This window comes from Anabrus simplex, chromosome 11 (assembly GCF_040414725.1).
Source record: "Anabrus simplex isolate iqAnaSimp1 chromosome 11, ASM4041472v1, whole genome shotgun sequence".
NCBI lineage: Eukaryota > Metazoa > Arthropoda > Insecta > Orthoptera > Tettigoniidae > Anabrus > Anabrus simplex.
In genome coordinates, this window is record NC_090275.1 from 131,932,563 (window position 1) to 131,945,438 (window position 12,876).

At 38.3% G+C, this 12,876-nt stretch overlaps 1 protein-coding gene across 1 annotated transcript in view; it reads left to right on the forward strand.

Moving 5' to 3' along the window:
- The window catches only part of LOC136883317 (mitogen-activated protein kinase kinase kinase 11), a 554,016-nt gene that overhangs the window by 453,739 nt on the left and 87,401 nt on the right, over positions 1-12,876 (forward strand). Inside the window, exon 6 of the mRNA XM_067155556.2 lies at positions 4,290-4,406. Coding sequence (XP_067011657.1) covers positions 4,290-4,406 — 117 coding nt within the window. The remainder of the gene's footprint in view (positions 1-4,289; positions 4,407-12,876) is intronic.

The following is a 12,876-nucleotide window of genomic DNA, read 5'->3' on the forward strand; positions in this document are numbered from 1 at the left end:
ATTATTATTATTATTATTATTATTATTATTATTATTATTATTATTATTATTACACGGAAGTGCTTCCATCTCCACATGTGTACATAAACTCTACTGAATATTTACATACAAACTTATGTATACAATTTTAAATTTACATATTTACACTACAAACACTGTACCCTTAGAATAATAATTATCTTGATTTATCCTGAAAATATTAGAGTAAGAACACCCAGCCATTTACACTCTCACTCAGACCCCTGTATACACACTCATTCACAACCACTCACACACGCGCACGCATACACATTCGCCCACATACACCTGTACTTGCACCCATCCTTCTTGCAATTCTACTTTATACAAGTTATATACATCGCATATGGGTTTCTATTTACATATACATTTTCTTTACTTTGCGGAGGAAGTGAGGAAGAGGAAGTAGCTTTACCTCAGATGGTATAAGGTTCCACGTACGAGCAGCCCTTGAGTAAAACCCATTTAAATATGAGGTTGTTCTAGCGAAGGGAGGGACAAGAGTAACTCCTTGGCCTCTTTTAACAGAGCGGTAATTAAGCTGCAGGCGGTGGAAAGGGGAGAGGTGTGTGTTGTCTGTCAGGGATTTCCTAAGGAAGGCTACATCTATTTGTGTACATAACGAGTTCACTGGTGGCAATGACCTGGCTGTGTTTAAGGGGATGTGTTTGTTAATTAAACGTTCTGCTCGTCGCTGGATACCTTCTAGTTTCCTCATATTTTCCGTTGTAGTTGGATGCCAGGAAGGAAGACCACATTTTAGTATGGGCCGCACAAGGGAAATATAAGCCGTTCATAGGGCTTTACTTCTTCCTCCCGAGAGACATCTACGGACGAAACCTAGCGCCCGGTATGCCTTACACCTCACTTCCTCCACGTGTTTATTCCATTTCAGATTGTCCGTAATGTGAATACCGAGCAGTCTGATGGAGTTAGAAGTCGGCAGTTGGATTCCACATAGAGTAGGTTGGTTCTGGAGTGGTTGTTTAGCTCTGCTTAGTCTTATATATTTACACTTCTTAATATTTATATACAATCTATTTACCTCCCACCACAGAGCTATACTATCCAGATCCGATTGGAATTGTACAATATCATCACTGTTTTTCATGGCTCTGTAAATGACTGTGTCATCGGCATACTGCGCCATGGTCGAATTTACACAATCCGGTAAGTCGAGAGCATAAATCGTGTACAGGAGGGGCCCTATCACACTGCCCTGAATTACTCCAGAAGTAATTGTGGTTTGGTCTGATTTGGCTCCTCCGTACACAGCACATTGCGTTCGACCCACCAAAAATGCAACAAAAACAGAGGTGACTTGCTCCCATCTCAACAACAGACAATCCAATAGGAGTCTGGAAATATCTACATTGATGGTATACAACTTACCCACAATAAGGAACCAACATATCTTCAACTGTTTCCGCAAAAGTGGTGTCTTACTAGAAGAGGCTGCCTCTAATGATGATTATGGGGACGAACTTTTGTCTGGCAATGATCTAACGCTACCGGAAGGTGTAGAATTTGATACTTTTGTGCATTTCAATGATAATCTGGCTGTATGTGGAGAACAACCGGATGAAGAGATTATTGCTCATGTATGCCAACAACGCGGTGGTGATGGACCAGCTACAAGCGATAGTGACAGTGATGGAGATGGAGATAACGACTTGAATCTTGAAACACCTGAACTGAGTGAAGTGTTAGGTGCAATCAATGTGTGTAGGCGTTACATCAGTGCAAAAAGTTGTAGTGAAAATGCTTTGAATTTATTACTAAGTTTGCAAAAGGAGCTTTATACTATCTGATTTCTTTAAGGCTGGACCAAGTTGAAAATAATATTTAAGTCAGGTTCAACTGTACTTCTGCCCTCTATAAGTCCTCGCATATACACTCCCCTTGTTCATTAATGATCCCTGTAGTATCCTTCCTGGAACCTATTTTCGGCCTTAAACATGTCCTTCTATTGCTCCCTAAAATTCATATTGTTGCCAGTTATGTTTGCCATCAGCTTCTTCAATCTCTCTTTACTGCTGCAACCATTCCTAACTCTATCTCCATTTCCTTCTTCCTTTGCCTGGTCCTTACTATTTCTTACTCCTTTTAAAGGTACATATTTATTTTCACACTCCTCAACAATTGCTTTAAACCTATCCCATAGGCTGTTTACATTTTCACTTAGCGTTTTCCATTGATCATAATTGCTTTTTAAAAATTTCCCCATTCCCCTCCTATCAGCCATATGGTATTGCCTAATAGTCGTACTTTTACAACATTCCTTTCTAACACATTTGTTTTTAATACTGACAGTTTTCCTGCAGAGCTCATCTGGTTTTATCTGCACCACGTCTAGAATACTTTTCCCTCTAGTTGGTTCTGATTTCGCTGTCCTTCCCATAATAACTTATTGACCATTTGTTGGTCATGCTTTCTGTCGTTCGCATTCGCATTCTCTTCCCAGTTAACATTTGGCATAAGTATCCCCAGTTACTGTGACATGAGAAAAAAGCTTTTCTAGACAGTCTTGATTAAACCCGCATGTCAGAAGTTGTTATATTTTCAAGTCTGTAAAACAGCACATCACAGATCGAGTGATTGTAACAAAGCCTTTCTGGCATGAAGTAAAGCTGTAATTTTCATACTGAATTCAGTACATTGACACTGTCATTTACTAAACTTAGCAGTTTGGTGTGACATGATTAGAGAATAGTTGGCATGCATGATGAAACAGACAAAAGACGAGGTGTAAGTATAAGACACAGTTTGATTTCACCACATTCCAATGACAGGAGCTGTTCCACGATACATTCCCTCCAGGAAGTGTAATACCATCATCTAAGAAATGGTTTCTCAGATGTGACACGTCACAAAACATACACGTCTGAGAGTATCAGGCTGTAGTCCATGAGGTCACAGCAGCTGCCGTTTCATTGAAGCTCAGTATACACAATACCTCCATAGTATTGAAACTCTTTGCCTGGGTTTTCATTACCAATATAAATGGTCCATTATTGGACGTTATAAATTTTCCAGCTAACTCATTCGTGGTTGCCAGCGTTTCACCCCCGTGTGCTAGGCTGGGCACACCTACCAAGATGCTGGCTAGTGCATACCGTGGAGGCCACTGCGTAGGCTGATTGTACCCACCGGCAGTGCCAATGCACTATGAGAGACGTTGTCTCATTACCAAAAATTGATGCCTGCTTGGCTATCAGATGATATATGGGAATCAATATATATATCATCTGGGTTTTCATTAAACGAAGGATGTCTACCAAAATCCCTGTACGGCACACAAACGAGTTTAAAACCCATCTCCTTAAACTTGAGAGTGCTGGTAAAGGAATGCCCTGACATTTTCGTAAGAATACGTACATTTTTGCTATGGATCAAAGAGTCAGTTCTTTGCTTGTATTCTCTTTTGTCCAGCAAGGCAGTTGATTTGTGTTTCTCTAAGCACTTTTCCTAGAATTCTGCTAACATTCAGTTTAATGTTCTGTTGCATAGTAGTTTGTTTATTTTTTGTGTTCAAGACTAACTGAAGTGAATCTAGTTTTAGCCCTAAGCCTAGTCAACTCATTGCTTTTCAGGAGACTTACTTCTTTTTGTAGTTTTTGTTCGAGTGGGAATTCAATAAGTCTTTTCTTTATGGGTGAGAGGGAGTATTTCTGTGATCATCTATAAATATAAATTGAAATTAAATTTAAACTAGACACCACACTAGGAACTTCTTGGACTGTAATCGTAGAAGTACCAATTTCAGGTCAAACTTACAATCTTCATCATTAAAGTGGTCACTACACACAGTTGTGTGTTTCACATTAATTTCATCCCCCTGTTTGCAAGCATGAATCCGTAGTTCACAAACAGCTGGGTATTTTGGAAATGTGTAATGGTTTTGTTTTTTCACACATAGCCACAGCACAATATGGCATTGTTGAAAACTTCCATGAATTCTCAGACATAAATCTTTATAAGATCACAATGGAAAAAGACAAAACAGTAATTTGACTACAAACTAAAAAACCGGTATTTTAACACCGTCCAATCTGCACTTCAATAAACTAAGCAAATTCTGTGTATATTTATGTCAGTTGCACCCACACTATCTGCAGCTGTAACTTACTAAGAAAGAAGCCTAAATTCAACCACTACACTATTTAACCGTGCTCTTCCGCTAGAGTTGTCTCAGAAGGGGTCATACTGGGCACCCTCCTTAACTCAGCATCGTTTTATCGTCCTAACTTCCAGCTTGTGTTCTGTTACAGATTTTCGACACACCATCACGGTCCAGCACACGGCTCTGGACCGGAAATCCCGTAATCCTTCCAGTCCCAACAGCCCCCCAGGATCGCCCAGCATTCCACGGTTACGTGCCATTGCTCGTAAGTATTCTGTTGCAGGAATGGATAGACTGTAGCCCTTGTTCATCACAGAGCAGCAGAGCTGTTGTAGGTGAAGAGCATGAAGTACCGGAAAGCGTTTTTCCCACAGTCACACGGTCTGCAATTATCTCTAGTGCAACCAGCTGCAATCTTGTGAGGCTTTTCTAAATTGTAAATCAACCAGGTGGACATGTATTAATCATCATCATTCTCCAGCTCCAGTTGCAGTTGAGAATGAACCTTCACCATTTCCTTCTGTCTGTCGAAGGATATATTCTTTCTGTTCATGAATCTGCTTCTAGTTCAGTCCAACTCATTCGAGGTTTTCCAATGTGTCTGTATCCTGCTGTTGTTTTCTCTAACTACTCTTTTGCTTTCCTTCCCTCGTCTGGATAGTTGAGCCACACCAGCAGTACATGTCAGTCAGTATGTTTGTACTATCCTGGTAATGTTCTGTTGCTCTGTTGGTTCTCTTAATTACATATTATTATTCACCAATGTTTGTCCGACCTAGTGGCAGGGTCCGTCACCTTGCTGTCTACAGTACATTTGGTTATGGGCCATGGCACACTCTTCTCATATAACATATTAGCCCAGTGATGCCAACATGTAGCTCATCTTCTTCTGTTCACAGCACTTTCATGCGTAAGTCTAACACTATGCAGTTTAGTGACACTAGCTGATCGTATGATGGTACAGGTCATTGCAAGTGACAGCCACATCATTCAGTTTGTAGTCCCATGTCGTATATCCACTTTCCTTTGAATCGAATCACAGCCCATATCGCACCATTTGAGATTCCATTCTTGGATTTGGCATTGGAGATAAAGTTTGTTATCAGCAGCTAGGAGGACATCATTGATGTTATGGAAATTTCTGCAGAGCAGAGAGGGGAAGAATGAACCAAAATTTAAGTTCTGGTAACAAAATCTTTGAAATAATGTGTTTTTCTTATTGGATAATATTTTTGAAACCACAATAACAAAGATTTAACATTAACAAGAAATACAGTGAAGCTTAAAAGCATAGTTAATTTACAGTAAGGGGAGAAAGGGCTACCATTTCGTACAAATCAGTCAGTGAATCTCAGACCAATAGGTCTTATAAATGTACAAGGTTTTGGAAATCTCTAGCCTTTACAATAAAAGTCCCATTGCAGATGGAAAATAGAAATTTACACAGTTCAAAAGGGAGCCAAAGCTTCCAGAAAAAGGTTATCTCAGAAGGGTCCTGAACCCTGAACCACAATTTACATATTACAAACGCCCTTTAATAGCCAGGAAATTACATTAATGTTTAGTGTCAAACACCTGTAAAAACTTGAAACAGCATATACATCGTGCTTTTAAAAGCTCAACCAGCTATTACCCTTGCTACACTTTCATAATAGGGGAGCCATATTAACTTCGGTTTAAGAATAACATCTTTCAAAGTAAGGATCAAATGACCCAGAAGGTTCACGCTACATGGCCATGAAAAGAGAAAAAAAAAAAAAAAAAGCCGAGAACAGACTGAACACTCTCAAGCACTCCTAGGTTAAGACCTAATAGGGCATAAGGCTGAATGATCCATCTTACTGGGTGACTAAGAGAAACTAAATTAAAGGAGGAAATTTAGAAAGAATTGAAACTTAGTTGCCAGAAAACAAAGTGAGGAAGGGAAAGGAGGGTACATACTCGTGCGTCCTTACGTTTTACAAAGTCCCCTCCTTATATCCATAGGCTGCCTAAATATCTTACATTTTAAGTTTTAAAACAAACCAGAACCGTACATTAAATTAACGCAGATCGACCTAACCGTTACACGCTAAGGGGAACGCTGGAATCTTTCCAACTTCACATGGCAAGATTGAAGTTTCTGCCACCTCTTTACACCAACCTCAGGCTCTGCATCTTCCGAGGGAAACCTCCTCAATTACATAGCACTCTTATGGTCTCGATGAAGATTGATAAAATTCACATTATTTATTGTGAGGGTAGCTAACAGTTCTAAAATAATGATGTAATGTGTTTTCTCATTAGTGAAATCTAAAGGCAGATTCTGATAGGTTGATAAACCTTAAAACAGTGGTGACAACTTCAAAATAACAAATAAACAACCAAACCTCCAAACATAAACATTCTTGGTAAGTTTAGCTACAGAACATTACACTAGGTAGCATTAGAGACCTCTTGTCAAAATATATAGAACTTCTTAGATGTGGTACTTTCTTAGTAGACAGCACAACAGTTCGAACTTAGGGAGAGGGCTAACTAATGGTAGAGACAAGTTGGTGCAATAGTTTATAAAGTATTCCTTAATTAATCTATCACAAGGCAAACAGAAGTAGTGACATGGCCAAACTTGGTAGAGCAGCTTGGAGGTGGCTTAAAACAGTTTTACTCAACCAACAACAGAGCCTGTGTCATAGTACATGCTTTCTCATAGGAGACGTGCATCAGTTGTGTCTTTTTTCACAAATCTAGTTTGGTTTTCATCATCCTCATGATCTTGCAGATACATCTACATTGCAGGGTTCAGAAGTGAGATCAGACAGTAATTAGATCACTTCCCTTCTTCTTTGAAGATGTTCTGTTGTCAATGTTTGTCCGGAAATTAACTTGCTTGCTGCAGAACATTACATCTCTGTTGCAAAATTGTCTGGACCAATCACTTTTTTCTTGCTTCACATGCTTCTAAGCAGTCTTGACTTTGGTGATATCAATCTCTTTGACAGGATTGGTGTTTGAAATTGGTGAGAGAGAGAATTCCTCAGTTGGAGGCTTCTCACCGAGATGGCTAGCCAGTATCATGTCCCTCCATGTAAATATAGACGTCACTCAAAACTAAAGACTGGATCCTATTTTTATTTTTACAAACATTATGCTTATTATATTTTTATAATTATATTTCTTTGCACCTACAAACACTTTTACATCATCATGTTAAAGGAAAGTAAGATTCCATCAGACTTGCCGAGGGTTCATTTTACTCTGGATGTGAAAAGCAGATTGAGTTTTCTCTCTCCTGCCTGACTAAATAATTTCACTGCTGCTGGTCCATGTCTAACACATCTCAAATTGTAGAGATTCGGTCTTCAAAGGTCTGGTTTCTTGAATGTCCTGCTTTGCATTAACCTGTATGTAAATAGAGGTTGTAAAACACAGGTTGACTGTGTACTTGTTTAGCTCTCATTAGCAGACACAGCTAAAACAACTATTAAGGTCCATCAGAATCAACAACAGTAGAGAGAAACATTACTCTCCAGAACATAAATTGGGCTTAATTTCAAGACTGCACTGTCAGATTGTGGAGCTTCTGCACTTGCGGGTGACCATATCGCTCTGGCATGCTTTCCTCCTAGAAAAAGAAGTTCTACAAAAATGATAAAAGTAACAAACCTAAATTGCTATAAAATAGAAAGCTTACAAAGAAAACTGGAACAAAAATAGAATCAAGTAGATAAAGATAGTTAGTTCATGTTCTCACGTGTATCACTTCTTGTCCAGCAGCAGTGCCTTGCCATTGATGGCAACGGTATCCGTACGCTTACTCAAACCGTGCTCCAAGATACAGGGAACAGTAGCGATGTAAGAATGTACCTGAGCAGCGCCCAATACCACACTGCAGGTAGGAACATTGGATGGTGGAAGGTTGAAGATAAGTCATCATGATCATGAGTTCCTTCCACTTGCCAGGTAGGATGTTAAAGGGCATCTGATGTTTCTCCTCTAGGTCTTCTCTTATCTGATCTAACCACTTTTTTCTAGGGCGTCGAATTGGTCTTCGTCTCGGAAGGACCTTTTCAGGATACTTCTTAGGTGTTCGAGTCACCTGCATCCGCTTAACGTGTCGTAGCCACTTCAGCCTTGCAACACTCGGCCTTTCTTCCATGACCAGGTTCACCTGCAGGTCTCTTCGTACCTGATATTTTCTAATTCTGTGCTTCCTTGTTTCCTGTACAGCCGATCTAAGCAACTTCATTTCAATAGCTTGCAGTTGATACAACTCTCCAGACTATATGTCATGATGTGCAGGAGATAAGTCTTAAACAGGGCCTGTTTAGCCCTCTGAGGAACTCCCTTGGCGCGTACTATGTTCCATACTTGATGGAAGAAGTTGGATCCTTTTTGCACGCTGTAGTTCCGTCATTTGATATTGTAGTCCCCGGATATTTAAAGGTCAGTCTTTACAAGGATAAGTATTTGCTGAAATTGTATTCAAATCGTCTGGCACTGAAGACTTGGAAATTAGACATCAGTCCCTGTGATGAGTACAGAAATGAAGTGAACGAGACACGACAAATGTCTGTGATGTGGGAGACACGCTTTCGGTCTGCATGTAGCAGCATGCTAGATGTCGCTTGCATGGTTCTGTTAATTGATGTTATTTTATATTTACTGAGCACTGTATTTGTATGTGTGTATCACTTTTTATTTCTTTTATTTTTTTGCCAAAGCTCACATCGCTCGAGACGAGGGACATGGCCGACATCCCCGGGGTCAAGACTATATCCACTCTCTTTCAGTCCCTTTAAAGAAGAGGAGATGATGTTCTAGATTTATGATGAAGTACAATAGTCAGTAAGAAATGACAGGGTGACCAGTTGATTCTGTCTCATTACGCAAGGAGCAGTATTTGAAGCCAAGATGAAAGATACTAAACATATTTTCTTTTCTCTTGAGAGCTGAGAAGGCAATGCATACAGCATTAGCATATTTTCCTGATTTTTTTATATCCAATCTGTGACCCATTGAAAGCGTATTTGTAATCTGACAGTGTCCCAAAAGCCTGGATTCAATTCCAAACCCCTCTCGTGTGGAATGTTGATGGTGATTCAGACCCCTTGGTGCTACTCGACAGGAGTAGGCTATGTGCCAGCACCTTTCTGCAATCATAATTGTATCACATCATTCATTTCATCTCATTAACTTCTCTGATGAGGGTAACATCAGGAAGGGCATTTGGTCATAAAAACTCATTACAAAGATTCATCTCACTTTATAGAGAAATGGGACAGGGGGAAGAGACAGACAGTCAGTCTCTACTCTAAACGCAATAATTCCAAATTTGCCACGGACAGAACAGCGCGATGTAGCATACGGATAGTTGACATTTTGTAAGTAACCCAGTGTAGCATTCCTGTAATTACTGCTATGATGAAAGGTGAAAGCTGGGCAAACGGATATTGTGTGGAGGATGAACATTTCTACATAAAATGATGATAGGTGTAACTGGGAAGATGAGATGTCTTCATGGTAGCCTTGTCTGCACCCATCAGTGGTAGAAGGTGCTAGTCTTATCATAGAGTGGAAAACAAAACGTCTGATTCATTTAATTGCATAGCGTTTCTATGGAATGTTCATTTCACTTCTGCGAACTGATATTATGGATGATATTTAGAGACAGATTAGTAGAGAAGTATATGTATAGTTATTGCTTCATAATTAATTTTCTGTTTTCTTATTGTTATCTTATGTGACCAATAACATGACCATTTAAGAATGCCACCATTCATAACAGTTTTCACAACAGCAATACATAAATTGAATGTGAATTAGATATTTAAAATGTAATTTAAAAAGAAATGTTTGCTGGGTGTACTCTCATGGAAGGAAAGGCTAGAAGAGGACACCCAAGAGTAGGGTTCATCGATGGCATTAAAGGGCGATGTCCATATCGACTAATCAAGCAGCTGGCTCAGGATAGAAGGTCGTTGGACGAGGACAGTCATGCTACCCACCAACCATCAGGTTGAGGGGAACGACAGACAGAGAGACTTTCATGGCATAACTGTTCAATGTTACAATTTATTGCACTCCTTCACTTCGGTGTTGTCTTTTATACAAGTGTAATATCTTTTCAGATCTAAAGGTAATGAGAAACCTCGGTGTAAATTTGCTATGGCTGTAATGAATTCATTGTAAAATCCGAATATTACCTTTATCAGCGAGAATAAGCTTATTAAAACTAAGAAATAATGCTAGGTTTTGGTCCACCCAATCAATACACATCACTTTACAAGTGAACTATTTAATTAAAAAAATAATAAAAATATTTAGGGACATGTTTTGTCTCTATTTGAGATTCATCAGCCATAAAATCACGTGGTATATTACAAAACTCAAATCAGAAACTGAAAGAAATGGAAGAACCCAATGTCTTTTTAAGGACTATTTGGGAAATGCAAAAGATATAAAATATATAGACGAGACGTTATGACAGGCTTGTCAATTTCAAGTTAATTTCATTTTGTAACATATATATTTATCTCTTTTGCATTTCCCAAATAGTCCTTGGAAAGACATTGGGTTCTTCCATTTTTTCATTTTCTGATTTGAGTTTTATAATCTACCACATGATTTTATGGCTGATGAAGTCTCAAATAGACACAAAACATGTTCCTTAATATTTTAAATATGTTTTTAATTAAATAGTTCACTTGTAAAGTGATGTGCATTGATTGGGTGGACCAAAACCTAGTATTGTTTCTTAGGTTTAACTGTATCAATACGGATCTACGCGATGAAGTTCGTAAATTGTAATAAGCTCATTATCGAAGTCCAGGTGTGTGTTGTACAGCCGTGCTCTATGGGTTAGTGTATATTTGGTTGTGACTTTGGATAAGAGGGAATATTTAAGTATGGATTGTTGATGTTTATCATCATGTGGCAGTGAGAGCCCATTTGCACTATGTTTTCCGGCATGTATTAAATGTTTTGCCGATACTTTATTTAAGGTTGTGCATTGGGAAGAAAAAGTATGAACCAGATCGTAGTTAAATGAAAGAAAGTCATATCATTTACTGGATCACTTTCCGGACCATAATGTTTGATTCAATCCTTTCTCGAATAGCGTGGTCTAAATGTTTGTCTTAGAGATCAGTAAGGCATTTCATTTTAGGAAGAGTTGTAGAGCAGTAAGGAGGTGTGTTAGGAGATATAGTTGGCAGAGCATTTATTTTCTGTAAGCTTAGGCATTTTTTTTCGATAGTGTATTGATTTCTTCTTTTTAATGTAGCAGTTATATCATCATCTGTTGTGATGATACGTGATACTCAAAATGTTTTATTCCTATTACATCTGTATAGCTACATTTTAGCACTTGTCAAGGTCTTCTAATATTTTACAGGCTCTACAATATCTAAATTTTAATGGCAAGTGCTTGAGTCTGGCTTTGAAAATTAAAAGACAATTTACGCAGTCAGTTCCAACTCAGGGAAATCAAAAAGAACTCTTATTTTAAATCCTTTCTATCAGATTTAAGGTACACTGTTTATTATTTTATAGTGATTATTTTGTTAAGGTGTGTATTGTCTATGTATCGTATCATGATACTGTATCCTATTCCATCACAGTAGGCTGTTCCACCAGAGACCCTAATATAAAACCAAGGGAACCCTACATGTAATGAACTTCAAGGTGGTCCATATTGAAAAATGTATATTATCTTAAAACAATTAAGTTTATCAAAATGGTCAACCTATTCAATACAGTACATTCATGAGAATCTTTATAACTTATACATGACACTCAAGTTGGGACATGTTTTGCCCTAGTTGTGGGCATCTTCAGCCTAACTTTCATCCTCAAAATCAAATGTTATTGAGATCCCGATATTCTCATATTGAACCATCTTAACATAATAAGAGTTAAAAATACAATATGTCGGTCTTATTAGTGACAGGTGAACAGTTATTTAATGGAGTTCTTGAAGCAATCTTCAAAATTAATTAATTAAAATATCTGGTGTTGAGACGTATTAACCCTTTGGCTTTCAAGGTAACGATCTATCGGTACCCACGGGTCCTGCGAAAACTGTCAGGGTAACGATCCGTCGTTACCCGCCTTTATTATAATTATTTCATTATTTACGCGCGAAATAGAATTTTTTTTTTTTTGCACGGGATAAGAAGAGTACAGTTTTATCTCACGTTATACTCCGCGGGAACTGCTGGCTAACCGTATATATCGTTATTCTTGAGGTCTGAAACGTGCTCACTGGAGTTCCGTGTCTTGTTTACATTGTGGTTGGCGGCAAACTTGCGTTCCCTTCTGTTTTCATTCGTGATTATATAGCGAAATTAGGCTGTATCGTAGGCAATATATTTAGTTTACTTGTTAGTTCATTATTGAAATAGTTTTCTTAGGTAATTAGGTGCATAGTGATAGTGAAGTGTAAGATATAGTTCATTTAGGTTCATTTAGCTGACGATGATATCACTGAATATCTTGAAAATTATTCAAGTGATGGTGATGTTTCTCTGTCCGAATCGGAAAGTGTAGAGTTGGCGAGTCTTTTATATTAGATTTAAGAAATGTGTGTTTTATGCAAAAATGGCTGACATTTTTCAGTGTTACATCACTTTATACATTTTAATTTATCCTTGGATGTAATGGACATAGAATCGTGATATTTATCATGATAGTAAACAATAATATAGCCTTCCTACTGACATGAATAACAAACTCCGATTGTGAATACTATTTCC